This window comes from Pectinophora gossypiella, chromosome 17 (assembly GCF_024362695.1).
Source record: "Pectinophora gossypiella chromosome 17, ilPecGoss1.1, whole genome shotgun sequence".
Lineage (NCBI taxonomy): Eukaryota > Metazoa > Arthropoda > Insecta > Lepidoptera > Gelechiidae > Pectinophora > Pectinophora gossypiella.
In genome coordinates, this window is record NC_065420.1 from 3,922,210 (window position 1) to 3,938,811 (window position 16,602).

Here is a 16,602-nt window from a genome sequence, read left to right on the forward strand (position 1 = left end):
GCGTGCGTCAGGGTCAAAATACGGAAAATACACTAATAATACATATAATTTGATTTTTACGTATTTTCCAATTTATGTCATACGGCACACAAGCAGTCCACTGAAAAGACAAGCGGCAACTTCTCAGCCACAGATTAAAAACTACAAAGATACGAGTATTACCAACGTCGTCTGCAATCAAAATTGACTATCAATAAATCGATGATTTTTCAAAGAATCGAACTTATCGAATTGAAAAAAGTATCTTTTTAATTAACTAATAATACTTACTTACGAATCTTTTAAATTACCTCGTCTATTTTGTAACCAAACTGATCAAATTGTATTTAAAATAGTAAACAAAGTTAAAACTATGATTGACAGTCGCAATTGATCGTGTATGCGGCTGTGTACGATGTAAACATGAATACAAAACAGGAAAAAAGCATAATAAACTTGATATATTATCAGTGTTATTTTACAAGGCTCAGCAGTAGAACAACTTCTTGTTAAATGCATAGTTTTGGTGTAAAAGTAATATTATAATGATAAAAACATCAATTATATTAGGTTATAGATGATGAAGCGATGTAAGGGCTCTAAAAATGATACCATACTTCAGTATCTGCATCATAGTAGCGTTGTCATGTGTTACCGCTCAGGATGTTTATAAAAGTTTACAGTTTAAAGAAGAATTTTGGTATTACATATCAAGGGTCGAAACTATTTTTAAAAGTGATAATGGTAAGTAATTTTTATTATTTTTATTGTCTCTGTCTCTGAATGGTCAGTGGTATTTTGTTCTAAGTTGACTTAAAATACGAGTGACCGACGATTTTGAAAGACACTTTTTATAAGCTAATTATATTTTCGAGATTGTTTATAATATTAGGCACTTTTAAAGACTCCATTTTAAACATAAGTAGTTAACTATTATTAACGGGTCGTTACATGATTAAATGTTAAATGAGGTTTTTTTATGTGACTTATTGTAGATTTGCCGCATTGGCATTATTTACTTGGCCGGACAAAGTTAAATAAGGTAAAATAAGCAATTACTTACCTTATTAATTGGTTTTTCCTGACGTTATTGTTTTTTACCTTATTTAATATTTAATCACACACCATTGATCCGTTAAAAATAGTTCACTGCAATTTTTTAACATATCTCTGGTGTCCAAAAAATTAATATGGTTGGATTATTTATAAGTAAAAATTTGTAATTATTTTTAAATTATAATCCCAAAGCCGATGTAATTAATGTACCTTCCCTGTAATGGACGGCACACAGATTCAATTTTAAATAAGTACTTACCAAACGAAACGCGCGCACCTTAAATACATGTCGCGCGATGTTTTCGGCATTAAAATTTTAATTTTGCGACATTGCAAGCTACGCTCCCAAAAAAATAGTACTGTAAAATATTGCCGTCTTTTTTTAACTGTCTAATTTTCATGAATATCAGACATACGCTTCTTTATCTTTGTTTTTGGGTTTAAATGATGACCCTTGTTTTTACACCAAGGCACAATAACCAACCCATTATTATTATGGCCAAAATAAAGAAAAGCTATATTGGTACCTAGCAACATAATTCTGTACATATCTGGCCTAAATATTAAGCAACAATTATTTTTATGTAATGCCTCTGCCATTACGTTATATTTTTGTATCATAATGTACCCGAGCAATGAGAAAGTAAGTCATTATTCCGTTGGATCATACAGCGCCATCTATTATTTTTTTGCGAACGTGGCTTGGAAAGTGCCTCATTGGGTGAAGGTATACTCGGAATAAACAATTAAACGTTGTACCGGGTGAGAGCCTTCAGCGCTCCCCATTTGTCCGGCCAAGTAGTAAATGCCATCTGCGGCAAATCTACAATAAGTCACGTCATAAAAAAAGGAATAAACAATGTAAAATATAGAATTTCCTAAACAATCCCCATATATTATAGGCTACGAACCCGACATGATCTACTACCAGCCATGACACTTCAGTGGCCATCAATATAAAAAATAATCTTTATTTATTACAGGTACTATTCGTTACGAACAGGACACTTTGATGCTAACTTGCGCTGGAGTATTCTTCATTCTTGATGTTTTCCCGCCATTTGAGATGACCATGTCGGCAAGTCGGCTGGCAATCCAAAATTGTAAACTCCCAGTTACTCCACTTGTGGATATGTTCGAAACGCTCAATATTAACGCTACTGCCATTGAAATGCTTCGTTTATCAATTAGCCATATGGAACCCTTACCACGAGGGAATTACACACGCGGCCTGTCCATCAAAGGTCTCTGGATTGACTCCAAATATGTGAACCATCGAAACTTTCTAATAAACAACCCTGACTTTTTTGATCCGCTGTCAAATCTGACAACTCTGATGCTACATGGAACTCTGCTAATACCACTGCCTGAATCAATACATTTACAAGCTTTATCAATACAGGAGTATGCAATCGTAAACAGCTGGGACTCCCACTGCGAATATCTTCGGGAACTGGAGTTTCGTAGATTGTATCCCGAAGAAATTCCGAAAATCTGGCCAGAGAAATGTTCTCAATTGACCACATTGCGACTACGAGGCCTTTCATCGATGGTGGCCGAACGAGTGATGAACAGTGGTATCAACGCTAGCTGCATCCATCTCCAAAATTTGTTAATCTACGCCAGTAACCAGGACGATCCACCTCACGTAATACTCGACGCCGCTAAAGATCTCGTCCACCTTAATATGTCCCTCAATAGATTGAGCGACAAATCACTGTAAATATTTCTTTATACATACATAACATAAACAGCCTATATCCGTCCCACTGCTGGGCACAGGCCTCCCCTCAATCAACCGGAGGGGGTATGGAGCACACTCCACCACGCTGCTCCAATGCGGATTGGTGGAGGTGTTTTTACGGCTAATAGCCCGGACCAATGGCTTAACGTGCCCTCCGAAGCACGGAATCATCTTACTTTTTCGAACAATCAGGTGGTTCAAGCCTGAAAAGTCCTTACCAAACAAAGGACAGTCTCACAAAGTGATTTCGACAATGTCCCCATCGGGAATTGAACCCGGACCTCCAGATCGTGAGCCTAACGCTCTAACCACTAGACCACGGAGGCTGTTAACTATGATAAAATCACTACTTACTTGGCCAGGCTAGTGGTTCACTGGTAATACCACAGCCGACTCTAAAAGTAATATTTTGCGAAGTGATTCGGTGAATTTTTAGATCGTTATAATTTAGTCCATTTTTATTTTTAGCTCAAACTTCCCTATCATGAGAAATTTGACTCATCTGGACATGTCACGCAACCGGCTGACAGGGTGGTCGTTGTTTGACCTGGTGAAGCAGCTGCCCTCACTGCGGTACTTGAACCTGGACGGCAATCAGTTTGTCAACCTGTTTTGCAATTTTGAAACTAGGATCAGTTCTTTTACGTGTAAGTATGCTAGAGGCCCCGTATCGCCACTTGTTGGTAAGTGTCTGATAGAGCTCAACCACAAGACACTTAACTAGAAAGTAGGCTATCAATCCGTTTATTAGCAAATAGTAAAACCCCTTACGTATTTCTAAATAATAATAAAAATATTTTTTCGTACATTTGCAGCACATACTACATCTCTGGAATGGCTTTCATTACAAAATATGCCAATGGATGTAGAATGCCTCAGTACCGCATACTTCTCCAATCTTAGATATTTAAATTTGTCTATGAAGAAAAACTCGCAATGGTTTTCGGTAAGTACAGTAATTTTTAATTAATTAATTACGTTTCAAATTTTTCCAAGAAAAGTTTGTGATTTATTTAAATGATTCATTTTATTTTGAAAAGTATTTTAATTATTATTGATCGGCCTCTGTGGTCCTCAGTTTAAGCGTTGAGCTCACGATCCGGAGGTCCCGAGTTCAAATCCACATCCCGGAGACATATCACAAAAATAATTTTGTGATCCCTAGTTTGGCAGGTTGATCACCTGATTGTCCGAAAAGTAAGATGAACTATGTTTCGGAAGGCACGTTAAGTCGTTGGTCCCGGTTACTACTTACTGACGTATCTACGTCAGTACCTAACTTACCTAAGTTAGTAGTCGTTACATGAGCCCTGACACCAGGGTTGATGGGGTTGGTAATCAACCTCACAATCCACACAACAGAAGAAGAAGATTATTATTGACACTTTACCTTAAATTGCAGCTTAAGGATCTCCCAAAAACCAACGCAACAAATCTGGAAGTTGACTTGCGTGGTCTTAGTGTATATCACATGCTACCATTCTCGGGGCGTACTCACCAAAATCTGCTTCAAGGAAATATGGAAGATTTATGGGGCATGAGCCATGGATATAACACTAATGTGACCGTGTGGTTGACTGCTATAGACTGTGATTGTGAAAACTACTGGTTTGTAAGATGTCTTCGAGAACTGCCACATCTATTTTCGTTCCCAGATTTACAATGCAGCAATTCTGGTGTCGGAGTCTTACTTGAACCACGCGATAATATAGACTGCAGGAAAAGTATTCAAGAACGTAACTGCGTTGAGAGACATATTGGAACCGAAGGCCGTGACAGCCCCAATTGGGGAATAGCTAAAGTAGATTGTCATACAGGAATGAAAAGCGAAAAGTTGTATCCCGAATATAACTCAAATTATATACAAACTGTAAGTCTCAATGTTTCCGGCGATGGAGTCACGACACTAAAATACATGAAATTAGGTAACAATCTCAAGGTAAGTGTATATTTTGAAAGAACAGTTCAGTAAATAAAGTAAAAGCAACAGCCTCCGTGGTCCAGTGGTTGAGCGTTCTGCTTACGATCCGGAGGTCTCGGGTTCGAGTCCCACAAACCACAAAAATCACTTTGTGATCCCTAGTTTGGTTAGGACATTGCAGGCTGATGACTTGATTGTCCAGAAGTAAGATGATCCGTGCATCGGAAGGCACGTTTAGCCGTTGGTCCCGGTTACTGCTCACTGATGTAGTCGTTACTTGAGTCACGTAAGGGGCCTTTGGCGGCTCAATAATAACCCTGACACCAGGGTAGATGAGGTTGATCATCCACCTCACAACCCACACGATAGAAGAAGAAGAATAAAGTAATTTATTTCATTCGATATCAAAGATAAATTTTAATTCCTCCGTTTAATTAAAAAATCCTTTTTATATGAAATGTGCTGATACTGGAACTGTACGCTAAAACTTATTTGGAAATATTTTCAGGTTTTAGATCTCCGAAACAACCAGATTGCACGTCTGGATGCAAATGACTCAAGTCGTCTGTTTGCTCTTCCTGAGCGACGAGTGTGGATGAGTGGCAACATACTCATTTGTGACTGTGAGAACAAACCGCTACTTGATGCCTTGCATGAGCATAGTGATCAGGTGAATGACATAACAGACTTTTTTGTTTTTTTACTAATTTATTAATAATATCTTTTGCCCTTTATTTCGCAGTATTCGAACCTTTCAAAATATATCACTGTGTTTTCTGTTCCAGGTGGTTGACTATGACGCTCTAACATGCATCGATACCGGGTTGCCGTTGTCTTCTGTGACGTCATTCGATGTGTGTCAAGTCGGATTGCGTGTCGCATTAGCAATCTGTGGTGTCTTAGCTTTGTTGCTATTAGTAGCAGCTGTATATTTGTGGCGCAACAGACTTAGATTGAAGGTATATCTGTACTCACGGGGCTTATGTTTGTTCTGTCTGCGGGAAGAGGACGTTGACTCCGACAAACCGTACGACGCATTCCTCTCGTTTGCTCACGGTGATATGGAGTACGTCAATGAAGTGTTACTACCAGAGCTGGAGGCCGAGCCGCACTCATACCGCGTGTGCGTGCACTACCGGGACTGGCCGGTAGGAGACTGGATCCCGGCACAGATCATGCGTTCAGTGAGCCTCTCCAAGCGCACGATCATTCTGCTATCGCGGAACTTCATCGCGTCGATATGGGCATCGCTGGAGTTTCGGTACGCGATGGCCAGTGCAACAAAGGAAGGTCGCACGCGGTTGATAGTACTTATCATGGATGATGTGCTCTCCGAAGCTTTGGATGCAGAAATGCAGGGGTACCTCAACTACAACACTTATTTGAGCTGCGATGACCCTTGGTTCTGGGACAAGCTGCGCTATGCGATGCCGCACCGGAAACGTGAACCTGTTGCCCCGGTTTTTAATCATACTCCAGGTTTTGAACAAATATTCATGGAACCTCTAACTGGCACTTCACATTCACATTGAAACCAAAAACTTACATCACCTTTGTTTCGAGATATTAAAATAATTGAAGTATCATATTACAGAGATTTTATGTTTAAAAGATTTTTCTCTCAAAATTTTAAAGTTATATTCCACTCTTTCATCAGAGAAGCGATTGACAATCGCAATTGATTGTTTACGGGGCGGTTTTCTTTTAGTTAATCATCAGTATATTTCACATGATTCTGTAGTAGAACGTCTCGGTATAAACATTAATTAAGCTAGGTCCTTATTGAATATATAGATAATTAAACATTGCAAGAGCTTCGACGAGTATTATTTATACAGTATTAGTGTTGTCATGTGTCACCGCTCAGGGCTTCTTTAAAAGTTTTGAGTGTAAAGAACACTTTCGGAATGATAATAGCCAGATACCAAACCTATGTATACCTGGGTTACATATCAGAAGGACAAAAATCCATCGAGTAAATTTTATAAGACCAAAAGTTATATACACTAAATGTATGTATTTGGTTTGTGTGTAGCTTCGTTACCAAATTAGTTAGGCTAGTATGCTGAAATAAGCAACACACGAACCGGGCGAGCAAAGCGAGTCTGTCACGACAGCGTCTGACCAGTGCAAGACCCAAATTTAGGAGCATACTCCGAAGGTCCCGGGTTCGAATCCCGATGGGGACATATCACAAAAATCACTTTGTGGTCCCTAGTTTGGTTAGGACATTACAGGCTGATCACCTGATTGTCCGAAAGTAAGACGATCCGAGCTTCGGAAGGCACGTTAAGCCGTTGGTCCCGGTTACTACTTACTGATGTAAGTACGTAGTCGTTAAATGAGTCATGTCAGGGGCCTTTGGCCGCTCAATAGTGATCCTGAAACTGGGTTGATGAGGTTGGTAATCCACCTCACAACCGATAGAAGAAGAATAAACTGATAATATAATAAAAATTTGGTGATTGTCACTTTGGTGGTACACCGGCTTTTTTCCCAAACGAAGAGCGCCGGGTCGAATTCCGGTACCAGACCCCGGTAAGGAGCTGAAGTGGCAGTGGGCAGGACACATAGCGAGGAGAACCGATGGCCGCTGGGTCGGAAGGGTTCTGGAGTGGCGACCACGTGTCGGACGACGCTCAGTGAGTAGGCCCGCTACAAGGTGGACGCGGGAAGCCGCTGGATGCGAGCAGCGCAGGACCGATCGTCGTGGAGATCCTTGGGGGAGGCCTATGCCCAGAAGTGGGCGTCGTACGGCTGATGATGATGATGATGATCCCGGTAATTTGACTTAAGTAAAGTTTTCACCAACACAGTTGGCTCGACCATTATAGACGACGGTACGGCTAACCACTTTAAAAGATTGAATCAGGCCGGCCTTAAACTAATCGAAAAAAACTGTATTTTGAAAGGCGCCACTGTGAGGTCTCACACCTCCTAAACATTTTGCTAGGGCCGTCACTGCAGTATCTCTGTTTATACACAGAGCTTTTTTTACTTATTGTAGATTTGCCGCAGATGGCATTAACTACTTGGCCGGACAAATGGGGAGCGCTGAAGGCTCTCACCCGGTACAACGTTTAAGACAACAGGCCTGAGGGTGCCCAGTTGGGCGCGAACTTCGGCTCATGGCGTCGTCTGAGTGGAAAAATATTGGAAAGAATTAATCGACCCTAGTGGGTCGATAGCGATAAGCGCTGAATGAGGGAAATCGTCGACCACGCCGGCGGGGTCGGTATCGGGCTCCTGAAGTGTTTGGTGTCGCGAGCTGATTGGCTGCCCTATGGCTAAAGTAATCGGGTCGTCGGGATATAAACAGAGCGGATGCAGGAGCGAAAGCGGACAATAGACCTCTTTTTATTAGTGTATAAAAATAAGGAAATTAATAAGGAAAACGCTTGAACAAATTGCATGAGGGGGTTTATCGATGCAACCTGACATAATTATTCAGAAATATAATAGAGATAAAGTTGCCAGAGGCAATATAAATAACAATAAATGTTGCTTGATGGATATTTATTTATTTATTTATTAGGCACATCAACAGTACAAACACACAACAATTAATAAAACTTTCTTAAGGCTAGTACTAGTGTTTGCACCAATTACAGACGTGCACAACTTATGTAATTAACATGTATGTAGAATTTGTTTAAGAAAAAAAAAATAATAATAAAAAATTAACGGAATAACAAAAGGTACGAAAAGTTACAGCCAGGCAACACTACAACAACAAAAAAATAGAAGAATAGGTACAAGAAAAAAACTTTTTTTTTTTTCTATTAAACCAATTAAACTAACGGTCAGGACTAGGTGATTGCACAATAAGTTTCTTGAATTTAGGCAAACTGTTATGAAATATGTCAAGATCATACTCCTTCAACATTGGTTACAAGTGGATATTTGGATCAGATTTGTATAGAATTATGTTGTAACTTATACTACATACTTACTACATTTTATTTTGAACATAATTATAGGTAATGGTTGGAAGATGTGTTGTATCTAGGTGTTTTAACAAGATGCAACATTTTATACCCAAATACAAAGATAAAAAATTATTGCAAATGCATTCTCATGGATTTCAGACAGCTGAGAGATCCAGGATAAGGATTAGTTTATGAGGTAGCGTTATACGAATACAACGCAATCTTTATTTTTATTAGGGAACGAAAGACGATCCGAGCTTCGAAAGGCACGTTAATCTGTTGGTCCCGGTTACTTCTTACTGATGTAAGTAAGTAGTCGTTAAACGACCCATGCCATGGGTCTTTGGCGGCTCAATAGTAACCCTGGGTTGATGGGGTTGGTAACCCACCTGACAACCCACACGATAGAAGAAGAGGGAACGTGACCTGAAAAAGCCCTCATAAGAAATTAAACCGACGTAATTTTGATTCGTAAACCCACGCAACAAGACCGCGGGCTAAAGAGTAATAAATAAATACCTAATTAGCACTAGGCGCTTCTTTATTTTTCATATTTCTTAACGGTCAATGACACACTTGAAACAATTCGGTCAGATAACAACTTGTTATTGTTTATCTTTCATTCGAACTGCTGAATAAGAATGAATGAGTTATTATGTTACAAAGAAGAAACAAAAGTAGGTACCTACTTATATTTTTATTATTGTGGCACTATTGTATAACAAAATGGTAAAAAAAAACCGGGGCATTCCCCGGTTGGCAGGATAAAAACTGGCTATTTCTCCCATCAGGTGTCGCTACTGTTGAGTGTTCTTAAATTTTGACAGTTCCCCATAATATCTGAGTAAACAAATATATTTAATTATTAGAAAGGAATAAAATTTATTCAGAAATGATAATAAACAGAATGTAAATCCAGTACCAACATTCATATTCAAAAAAAAAAAATAAAAAAAATGAGGGAAAGCATATTCAAATCATACATACGTAATAAAATCCACACAAGCTTCGTCAAATATATTTATATTTATTTATGTTTTTGTTTTGGTTATATTTTAGTACTTGCCGCCCCCCATAAAATTACTTTACGATAGATGGCGCTTTCCGATGGATACTTTTATTAGATCTTTTCTTGTTTTTTTTTTTTAGAGGCACTGTTACAAATTTTACAACAAATTATTACCTCGATGACACAATTACGTTTTTTTTTTACTTTACTTACATAAATTCTTTATGTAGCGATCCCTATAGGTAATCACTTCTGAGTCACAGGTAATCATAAGATTCAGACACCAGGGTTGATGAGGTTGGTATTCCACCTCACAACCACACGATAAGGAGAAGAAGATTCAGACGACAACTTACTGCCACAGACTCTTGTAAGTACATTCTTTTTTAATTTTATCTGTAGTGACAGAAATAGTCTTAAAATAATGATTTATTATTTTTTTTTATTTTCATTTAAATAATATAATAATAGTTTTCAGTTTGCGACCCCTAAACAGAAACATCAAAACAAACATCAATATTAAGACGTAAACTTGATGCAACTTGCGAGTAATTGTGCAAATATCTAATAATAAACTGAATCTTGACGTCAATTTTATCACGCGATATCAAAACATATCGAACGTAATAACATGAATTATATTTTTGTACACCAGCTGACGTAGTCCATCACACAGCTAGCTATCATCGTGTAGGTACTAGCTACAAAAACAATACAAAAAAAAAAGATAAAGAATTTTGACACAATGTTATTCTCTAAATTTGCAAAACAAAATCGAATTTCAACATGTTTATTTTCTGCTTAAATGAAAAACAAAGATTTATCTAAGTATATTCAAAAATATAAAAGCGCTCCCAATTTGTCCGTAAAGTTGTCACTACTGTCTGAGGCAAACCACGTAAACCACGCAAGTAAGCCACATAAAAAAGTAGGTAGGTATGTTATAATTATTAGATATTAATACTCAATGGTACTAATTCCTGTAGACACCATCTAATTTTATTTTAAGTTATATCTGTCATTTTCTTATCCGCCGAAAAGAAAAGGGACGGATAAATCGACAAGCATAAAATTCATGGAACACACGTCAATTTTAATCACAAATCTAAAACAATCCTATAAAAAATTACGTTAGCCAATAACCCGACACGTCAAATGGTTTGCATACCAGCGAGATACCTATTTGATTCGACAGGGGTTTCATTAATTTACTCATTCTTCCTAAAATTAACAGCTGTCAATCATCCGTCGCTTTTCTTTTCGGCGGATAAGAAAACGACAGGAATAACTTAAAGTAAAATTAGTAGGTGTAGGCAGGAATTAGAGCTATTAGGTATTTAAAAAAAATATTAGTAATATAAATAAAAATAATAAGTATTAATATTATTATCTAGGTATTTATAAAATAAAAATATTAAGAAATTAACACGTATTATACAATAATATTATTATACATATGGATTAATAAATAATAATACATATAATTTTATATTGGTATAATATTATTATATAAACTGGTGAATGTAGTAGGACCGTGAGTTTATTGGATATCGGACGAGCCCCCGCTGTACAGAGGTCGCAATTATCTGTATGATTCCAATAATTACACACGTTTCGACCTTTGTCTTGTCTGATAACTTTCAATGTATTAAGATAACTTAATCCGGATGAGGAAAAAGATGAGGAAATGTAAAACCTGAAGCAGAAAAACGGAACCCTCATTGCATCACTTCGTTGTCCGTCCGTTTGTCTCTCAAGAACACGTTTCTCGGGAACGCGTGGTTTTTCGATTCTGCTCCGCACCACCCAAATCCCCTGGTAGTTGCGGCTTCCGAATACATCCCGCTTAGGGACGGTACTGAAAAACGTAATATACGATCCCGACGACCCGATTACTCTAGCTATAGAGGCGGCCAATCAGCTCGCGACATCAAAAACTGCTAGACCCTGCCGGCGTAGTCGACGTTTTCCCTCAATCAGCGCTTATCGCTATGACTAGAAATATCATCATCACCAGCCCATTAACGTCCCCACTGCTGGGGCACGGGCCTTCCCTATGGATGGATAGGGAGATCGGGCCTTAAACCACCACGCGGGCGCAGTGCGGATTGGTGGTTATTAACGACTGCTAATGCAGCCGGGACGAACGGCTTAACGTGCCTTCCGAAGCACGGAGGAGCTCGAGATGAAAACATTTTTTTTGTGGTCATCCTTCCTATGACCGGCCTTTGCGAAAGTTGCTTAACTTCAACAATCGCAGACCGAGCGCGTTTTTTAACACTACGCCACCGAATTCCTCCGCCACCGAGCTCCTCGTGCCACCGATTTCCTCAAAGCAGTGACGCAAATAGGGGCGGCTCTCGTCCCCAATCGAGCAGAGAGCAAGGTTGGGGCTGCCCCGTACGCGGCGCACCAGGGATGCGCCCCACTTGCACAGGGTGGTGTCGAAGCCATCGACGCCCGCTGCGGCTAACATCCCATTGAACTCTTTCTTATCGTGTGGGTTGTGAGGTGGAATACTAGCCTCATCAACCCTAGTGTCAGGGTTATGATTGAGCCGCCAAAGGCACCTGACATGGCTCATGTAACGATTACTCACTTACATCAGTAAATAGTAACCGGGACCAACGGCTTAAAGTGCCTTCCGAAGCACGGATCATCTTACTTTCGGACAATCAGGTGATCAGCCTGTAATGTCCTAACCAAACTGGGGATCACATAGTGATTTTTGTGATATCTCCCCACCGGGATTCAAACCCGGGGCCTCCGGATCGTGAGCCCAACGCTCAACCAATGGACCACAGAGGCCGTTATCATTGAACTTATCTTGATTATTATGAAGTAGAAGACAATGAAACTACATCAAGGAATCAACTGTTATCGAATAAGGACACCACCTGTAATTCACGATCCATTCACGCGTACTATCATAGTCATAGTCATAGTCATAGTCTCTCATATGCACAGTCTCTGGTACCTTGGACATTCATCTATGCTGATGATGTAGTGATATGTGCGACATCCCGAGGCGAACTTGACCATACTTTAGGAGAATGGAAACGCCAGTTGCAGACAGGTGGCCTATTACTGAGTGTTTCAAAGACCCAGTACATGGTGTGTAATGACCCATCTCCCATCAAAAACCCTCTCATTATTGACGGACAACAAGTCACCAGGTGTGACGAATATAAATATTTGGGCACCATGTTACACTCGTCTGGCAACCTGGACACAAACATACAGCATCGGATAGCGGCAGCCTGGCTTAAATGGTCGGAAGTAATCATCAATCCGGCCGGATCCGGCCGGATTGATGGGAATCCGGTCGTATCCGGCTGGATTGAAAATGACGCCGGATTGCAATCACTAAGTGGAAGAGAAGTACGAATAAGGCAGACCACACCATCAGATGGGAATAATAAATGCCAAGGAGAGAGAGAGAGAATAGAATAAGGAATAATACTACGTAAAGAACGGCAACTCTCCGCTCCCCACCAGCGTCTGAGCTAGGTTTACCTCACCCCCTCGAACACAGTTTAAACTTGAATCGTATGGCGTGTGACGTCACACACACAGATGCGCGTATACGATAACGTCAATGTAAGGTGTCTGCGTAAAACGAGGTTGTTTGTATGATGTGTCCGGAGTGTGCTTTAACCTAAAATACATATTTAACATTATAAAATTAACAATCACACAAAGTCGGAGTGTCGCAACATTTTGCTGAGCTCTTAGCGGGGGTTGTACTTTCAAAAGACTTTGGGCCTTAAGACTTTACAGATATGACCCCCTACAGGTCAGTCAATAATGTTGTACTAAGCACGTCACGAGAGTCCACAGATAAAGTCAAAGTTTAATTATTTTTAACGTCTATTCTGAATGCGTTTGACAAATGTAAACAAATACCGACTAAGATGCTTAGGCATGATTTGCAAAATCAGAACTAATGCTACGTCGGATCAAAGAGTAGATCTTCGAACAGCGGTAGCCATTCGCATTACCGTTAACGCAAAAATATCCAGCAAGAATAGCCTTTGTTTTTCAGCAAATATCCAGTTAGGACTTACGTAGGTCAGCGACATAAGTTCGAACTGGATATTTTCGTTTCGGAACAACGGAGCTTTCGTAACTTTTCGCATGAAACTATTTGTATCACCTGTAAGCGATGACCCTTTCAGTGAAAACCAAGTAGTGCCTTTTTGAGAAATCACTTTCTGATGATGATTTTCTTCAACAATTTCTTTCCATTAATTTTACCTGGATTGAAACTAGCTTAAAAGAAGAAAAAGAGAAAAGTTTTGTTTTCAGAAAAGCGCTTATGTGGTTTTCACTTGAACAAACTGCCATTTCCGTCAGCGAAAAAAGGCCAGATCGTATGGGCCAGCCAAATAAATATTTACGGATATGCAAATAGCAAATGAAGGGAGAGTGACACACTGTATCCCATTTCACAACATGCCCGGGAAGATAAGCAGTTGAACGCGTTCTATAATTTTTATCAGCCCCTCGTAGAAACAACAAACAGACAAGCGCACTGTATTTTAACAATACAATTTATATCTTTACTAAAGATAACATGTTTACGGATGTAGACACACCTCCTCGGTCCTGGGCCATCATTCGTTCGACGCATGCGCCGTGGATAACGATTGACATCATATGATAACCTGTTACTAGGTAAACTCGAGTTTTTGACGCAATCGGAAATAGCTATCGATAAATTGTCTAAAAGCATGTATATGTAGATCATGCTAGATTCGACCTTTTTGATGTAAGTTATTGTAGATGTGCACGGTGCACATCGGTGCAATATGCACGACTACATTCACTGCAAAAATTACTTTGTGATCCCTACTTTGGTTAAGACATGCTGCTCACCTGATTGTCTGAAAGTAAGATGATTACGTGCTTCGGAGGGCACGTTAAGCCGTTGGTCCCGGTTATTAGGCGTAAAAACACCTCCACCAACCCGCAGTGGAGCAGCGTGGTGGAGTATGCTCCATACCCCCTCCGGTTGATTGAGGGGAGGCCTGTGCCCAGCAGTGGGATGTATATAGGCAGTTTATGTAAGATGGCACGTGAAGCCGTTGGTCCCGGTTACTGTTTACTGATGTAAGTAAGTAGTTTACATGAGCCATGTCAGGGGCCTTTGGCGGGTCAATAATAACCCTGACACCAGAGTTAATGACGTTGGTCCACCTCACAAGCCACAGGATAGAAGAAGAAGACTATAAGGCGATATAGGTATCTATAGGTATCTTGGAGGCCTTTTTATCAGAGCCTACGAGCAGAGAATCATGTTTGATTTATGCTTTCATTCACAACAGCATCACATCTTAGGCTGCTGTGGGTGGGGGCATGAATTAAATATTATGGTTTTTTATCATTTTTAGTCAGTCTTGATTGATGGGGCTGGCATAGCAAATTTTGTTAAAAGCCCTTAAGTAAATAAAAGACTAAAAAAAAGTTTCTTCTGTGTTTTTGAGGTTATTTCGATGACTGTCCACAGATAAGTGCCACCACGAGTTTGGTAGAACATTATCACGCTGTGTAGTGTGAGCTGCATAACGGTTATACGTAAATATAGAGGTATAATCAACAGTCCTTTATTATTGTCTGTTACCTATTGCAACTTCTGAATGTCATGGTACATTGAACTTTTATAGTAATGAAAACGTAAACAAAACAAACATTTTATTTTTTTAATTCGAACTCTATTTTCCCTTCGCGGGTTGGAAGGTCAGACAGGCAGTCGCTTCGGTAGAAAACCGGATCTGTCAAACCTGCAGGTTAGGTAAGCGGACCCTTATGAAGGATATTTTTTTTGACGTGACTTATTGTAGATTTGCCGCAGGTGGCATTAACTACTTGGCCGGACAAATGGGAAGCGTTGAAGGCTCTCACCCGGTGGTATGAAGGATAGGCAGGCTAATAAAGTACTTAAAACAAACAAAAATAATATAAATAGCGTTGTCGAGATTTAACGTGTTAATTAGGTACCTATTTTCTCATTACTTGAGTACGTAATTCCAAAATACTATCTTAAACAGAAGCATAATATAAAAATAATTGTTGCTTGATATTTGGATCACATTATGTATAGAACTATGTTGCTACCTATATTGCTTCTCTTTATTTTGATCAGAATAATAATAGGTGGAAGATGTGTTGTGCCTGGGTGTAATAAAAAGGGTAATTAGGAGATCGGGAATAATTTCATTGATAACAGACATCTTTCAACTTTGTTTTTGGGTATAAATGATGATCCTTTTTATTAGAAAGAAAGAAAGAAAATATTTATTTCCATATTGGACGCCACATTTACAAACTTACATACACCAAGTTACAATTACAACTTCAACCCATTATTATTCTGATCAAAATAAAGAGAAGCAAAATAGGTAGCAAGAACATTCTATGCATAATGTGGTCCAAATATCGAGCAACAATTAGTTTTATGTATGTTTCTGCCATTGTATTACATTTTTGAATGTAATGTAATGGCTATTATGTACCCCAGCAATAAGAAAATGGGTAATTATCACGTTAAATTGAACAATGCCATCTATGTGTGTTTAGGGAACGACGATTGGAAATTAAGTCCCTCATTTAGACCAAATAAGACATAATATTAAGTGGAGACTTCATTGGCTAATGTACAAACTATTTGCATTTTTTAAATTGTTATTTAAGCTGTTTGTTTCCCGATTTGAAATAAATAAATAAATAAATAATATTTCAATGTAAAAATATCTGTAGATACATAAAAATATTTTAACAAAGGTAGCAGCCCTATCATTAAAAGTATGTCTAATACAATGATTTTCCAAAAGATTAGATACCTATGTACTACTTACCAACACGCTATCTATTTACTACGAGTTACATCGAATGTCCTGCGAATGATCGTGTTACCAAGAATTATTTAATACTAGATTAGTTGTACCTATAAAATATTTTTTTA

General features: G+C 39.0%; 1 protein-coding gene across 2 annotated transcripts; it reads left to right on the plus strand.

Moving 5' to 3' along the window:
* Window positions 1–436: 436 nt before the first annotated feature.
* On the plus strand, window positions 437–6,301 carry LOC126374306 (protein toll-like). 2 transcript variants are annotated; one of them, XM_050020852.1, is made up of 7 exons: window positions 437–723; window positions 2,019–2,754; window positions 3,248–3,426; window positions 3,595–3,725; window positions 4,182–4,718; window positions 5,209–5,370; window positions 5,486–6,301. In XM_050020852.1, the coding sequence occupies exons 1-7, from the start codon at window positions 585–587 to the stop codon at window positions 6,230–6,232; spliced, it is 2,631 nt and encodes an 876-aa protein (XP_049876809.1). In that variant the 5' UTR covers window positions 437–584; the 3' UTR covers window positions 6,233–6,301. The 2 variants fall into 2 exon arrangements, with proteins under 2 accessions (XP_049876809.1, XP_049876810.1); XM_050020853.1 differs by having other exon boundaries at window positions 2,019–2,138.
* The last annotated feature ends 10,301 nt before the right edge of the window (window positions 6,302–16,602 follow it).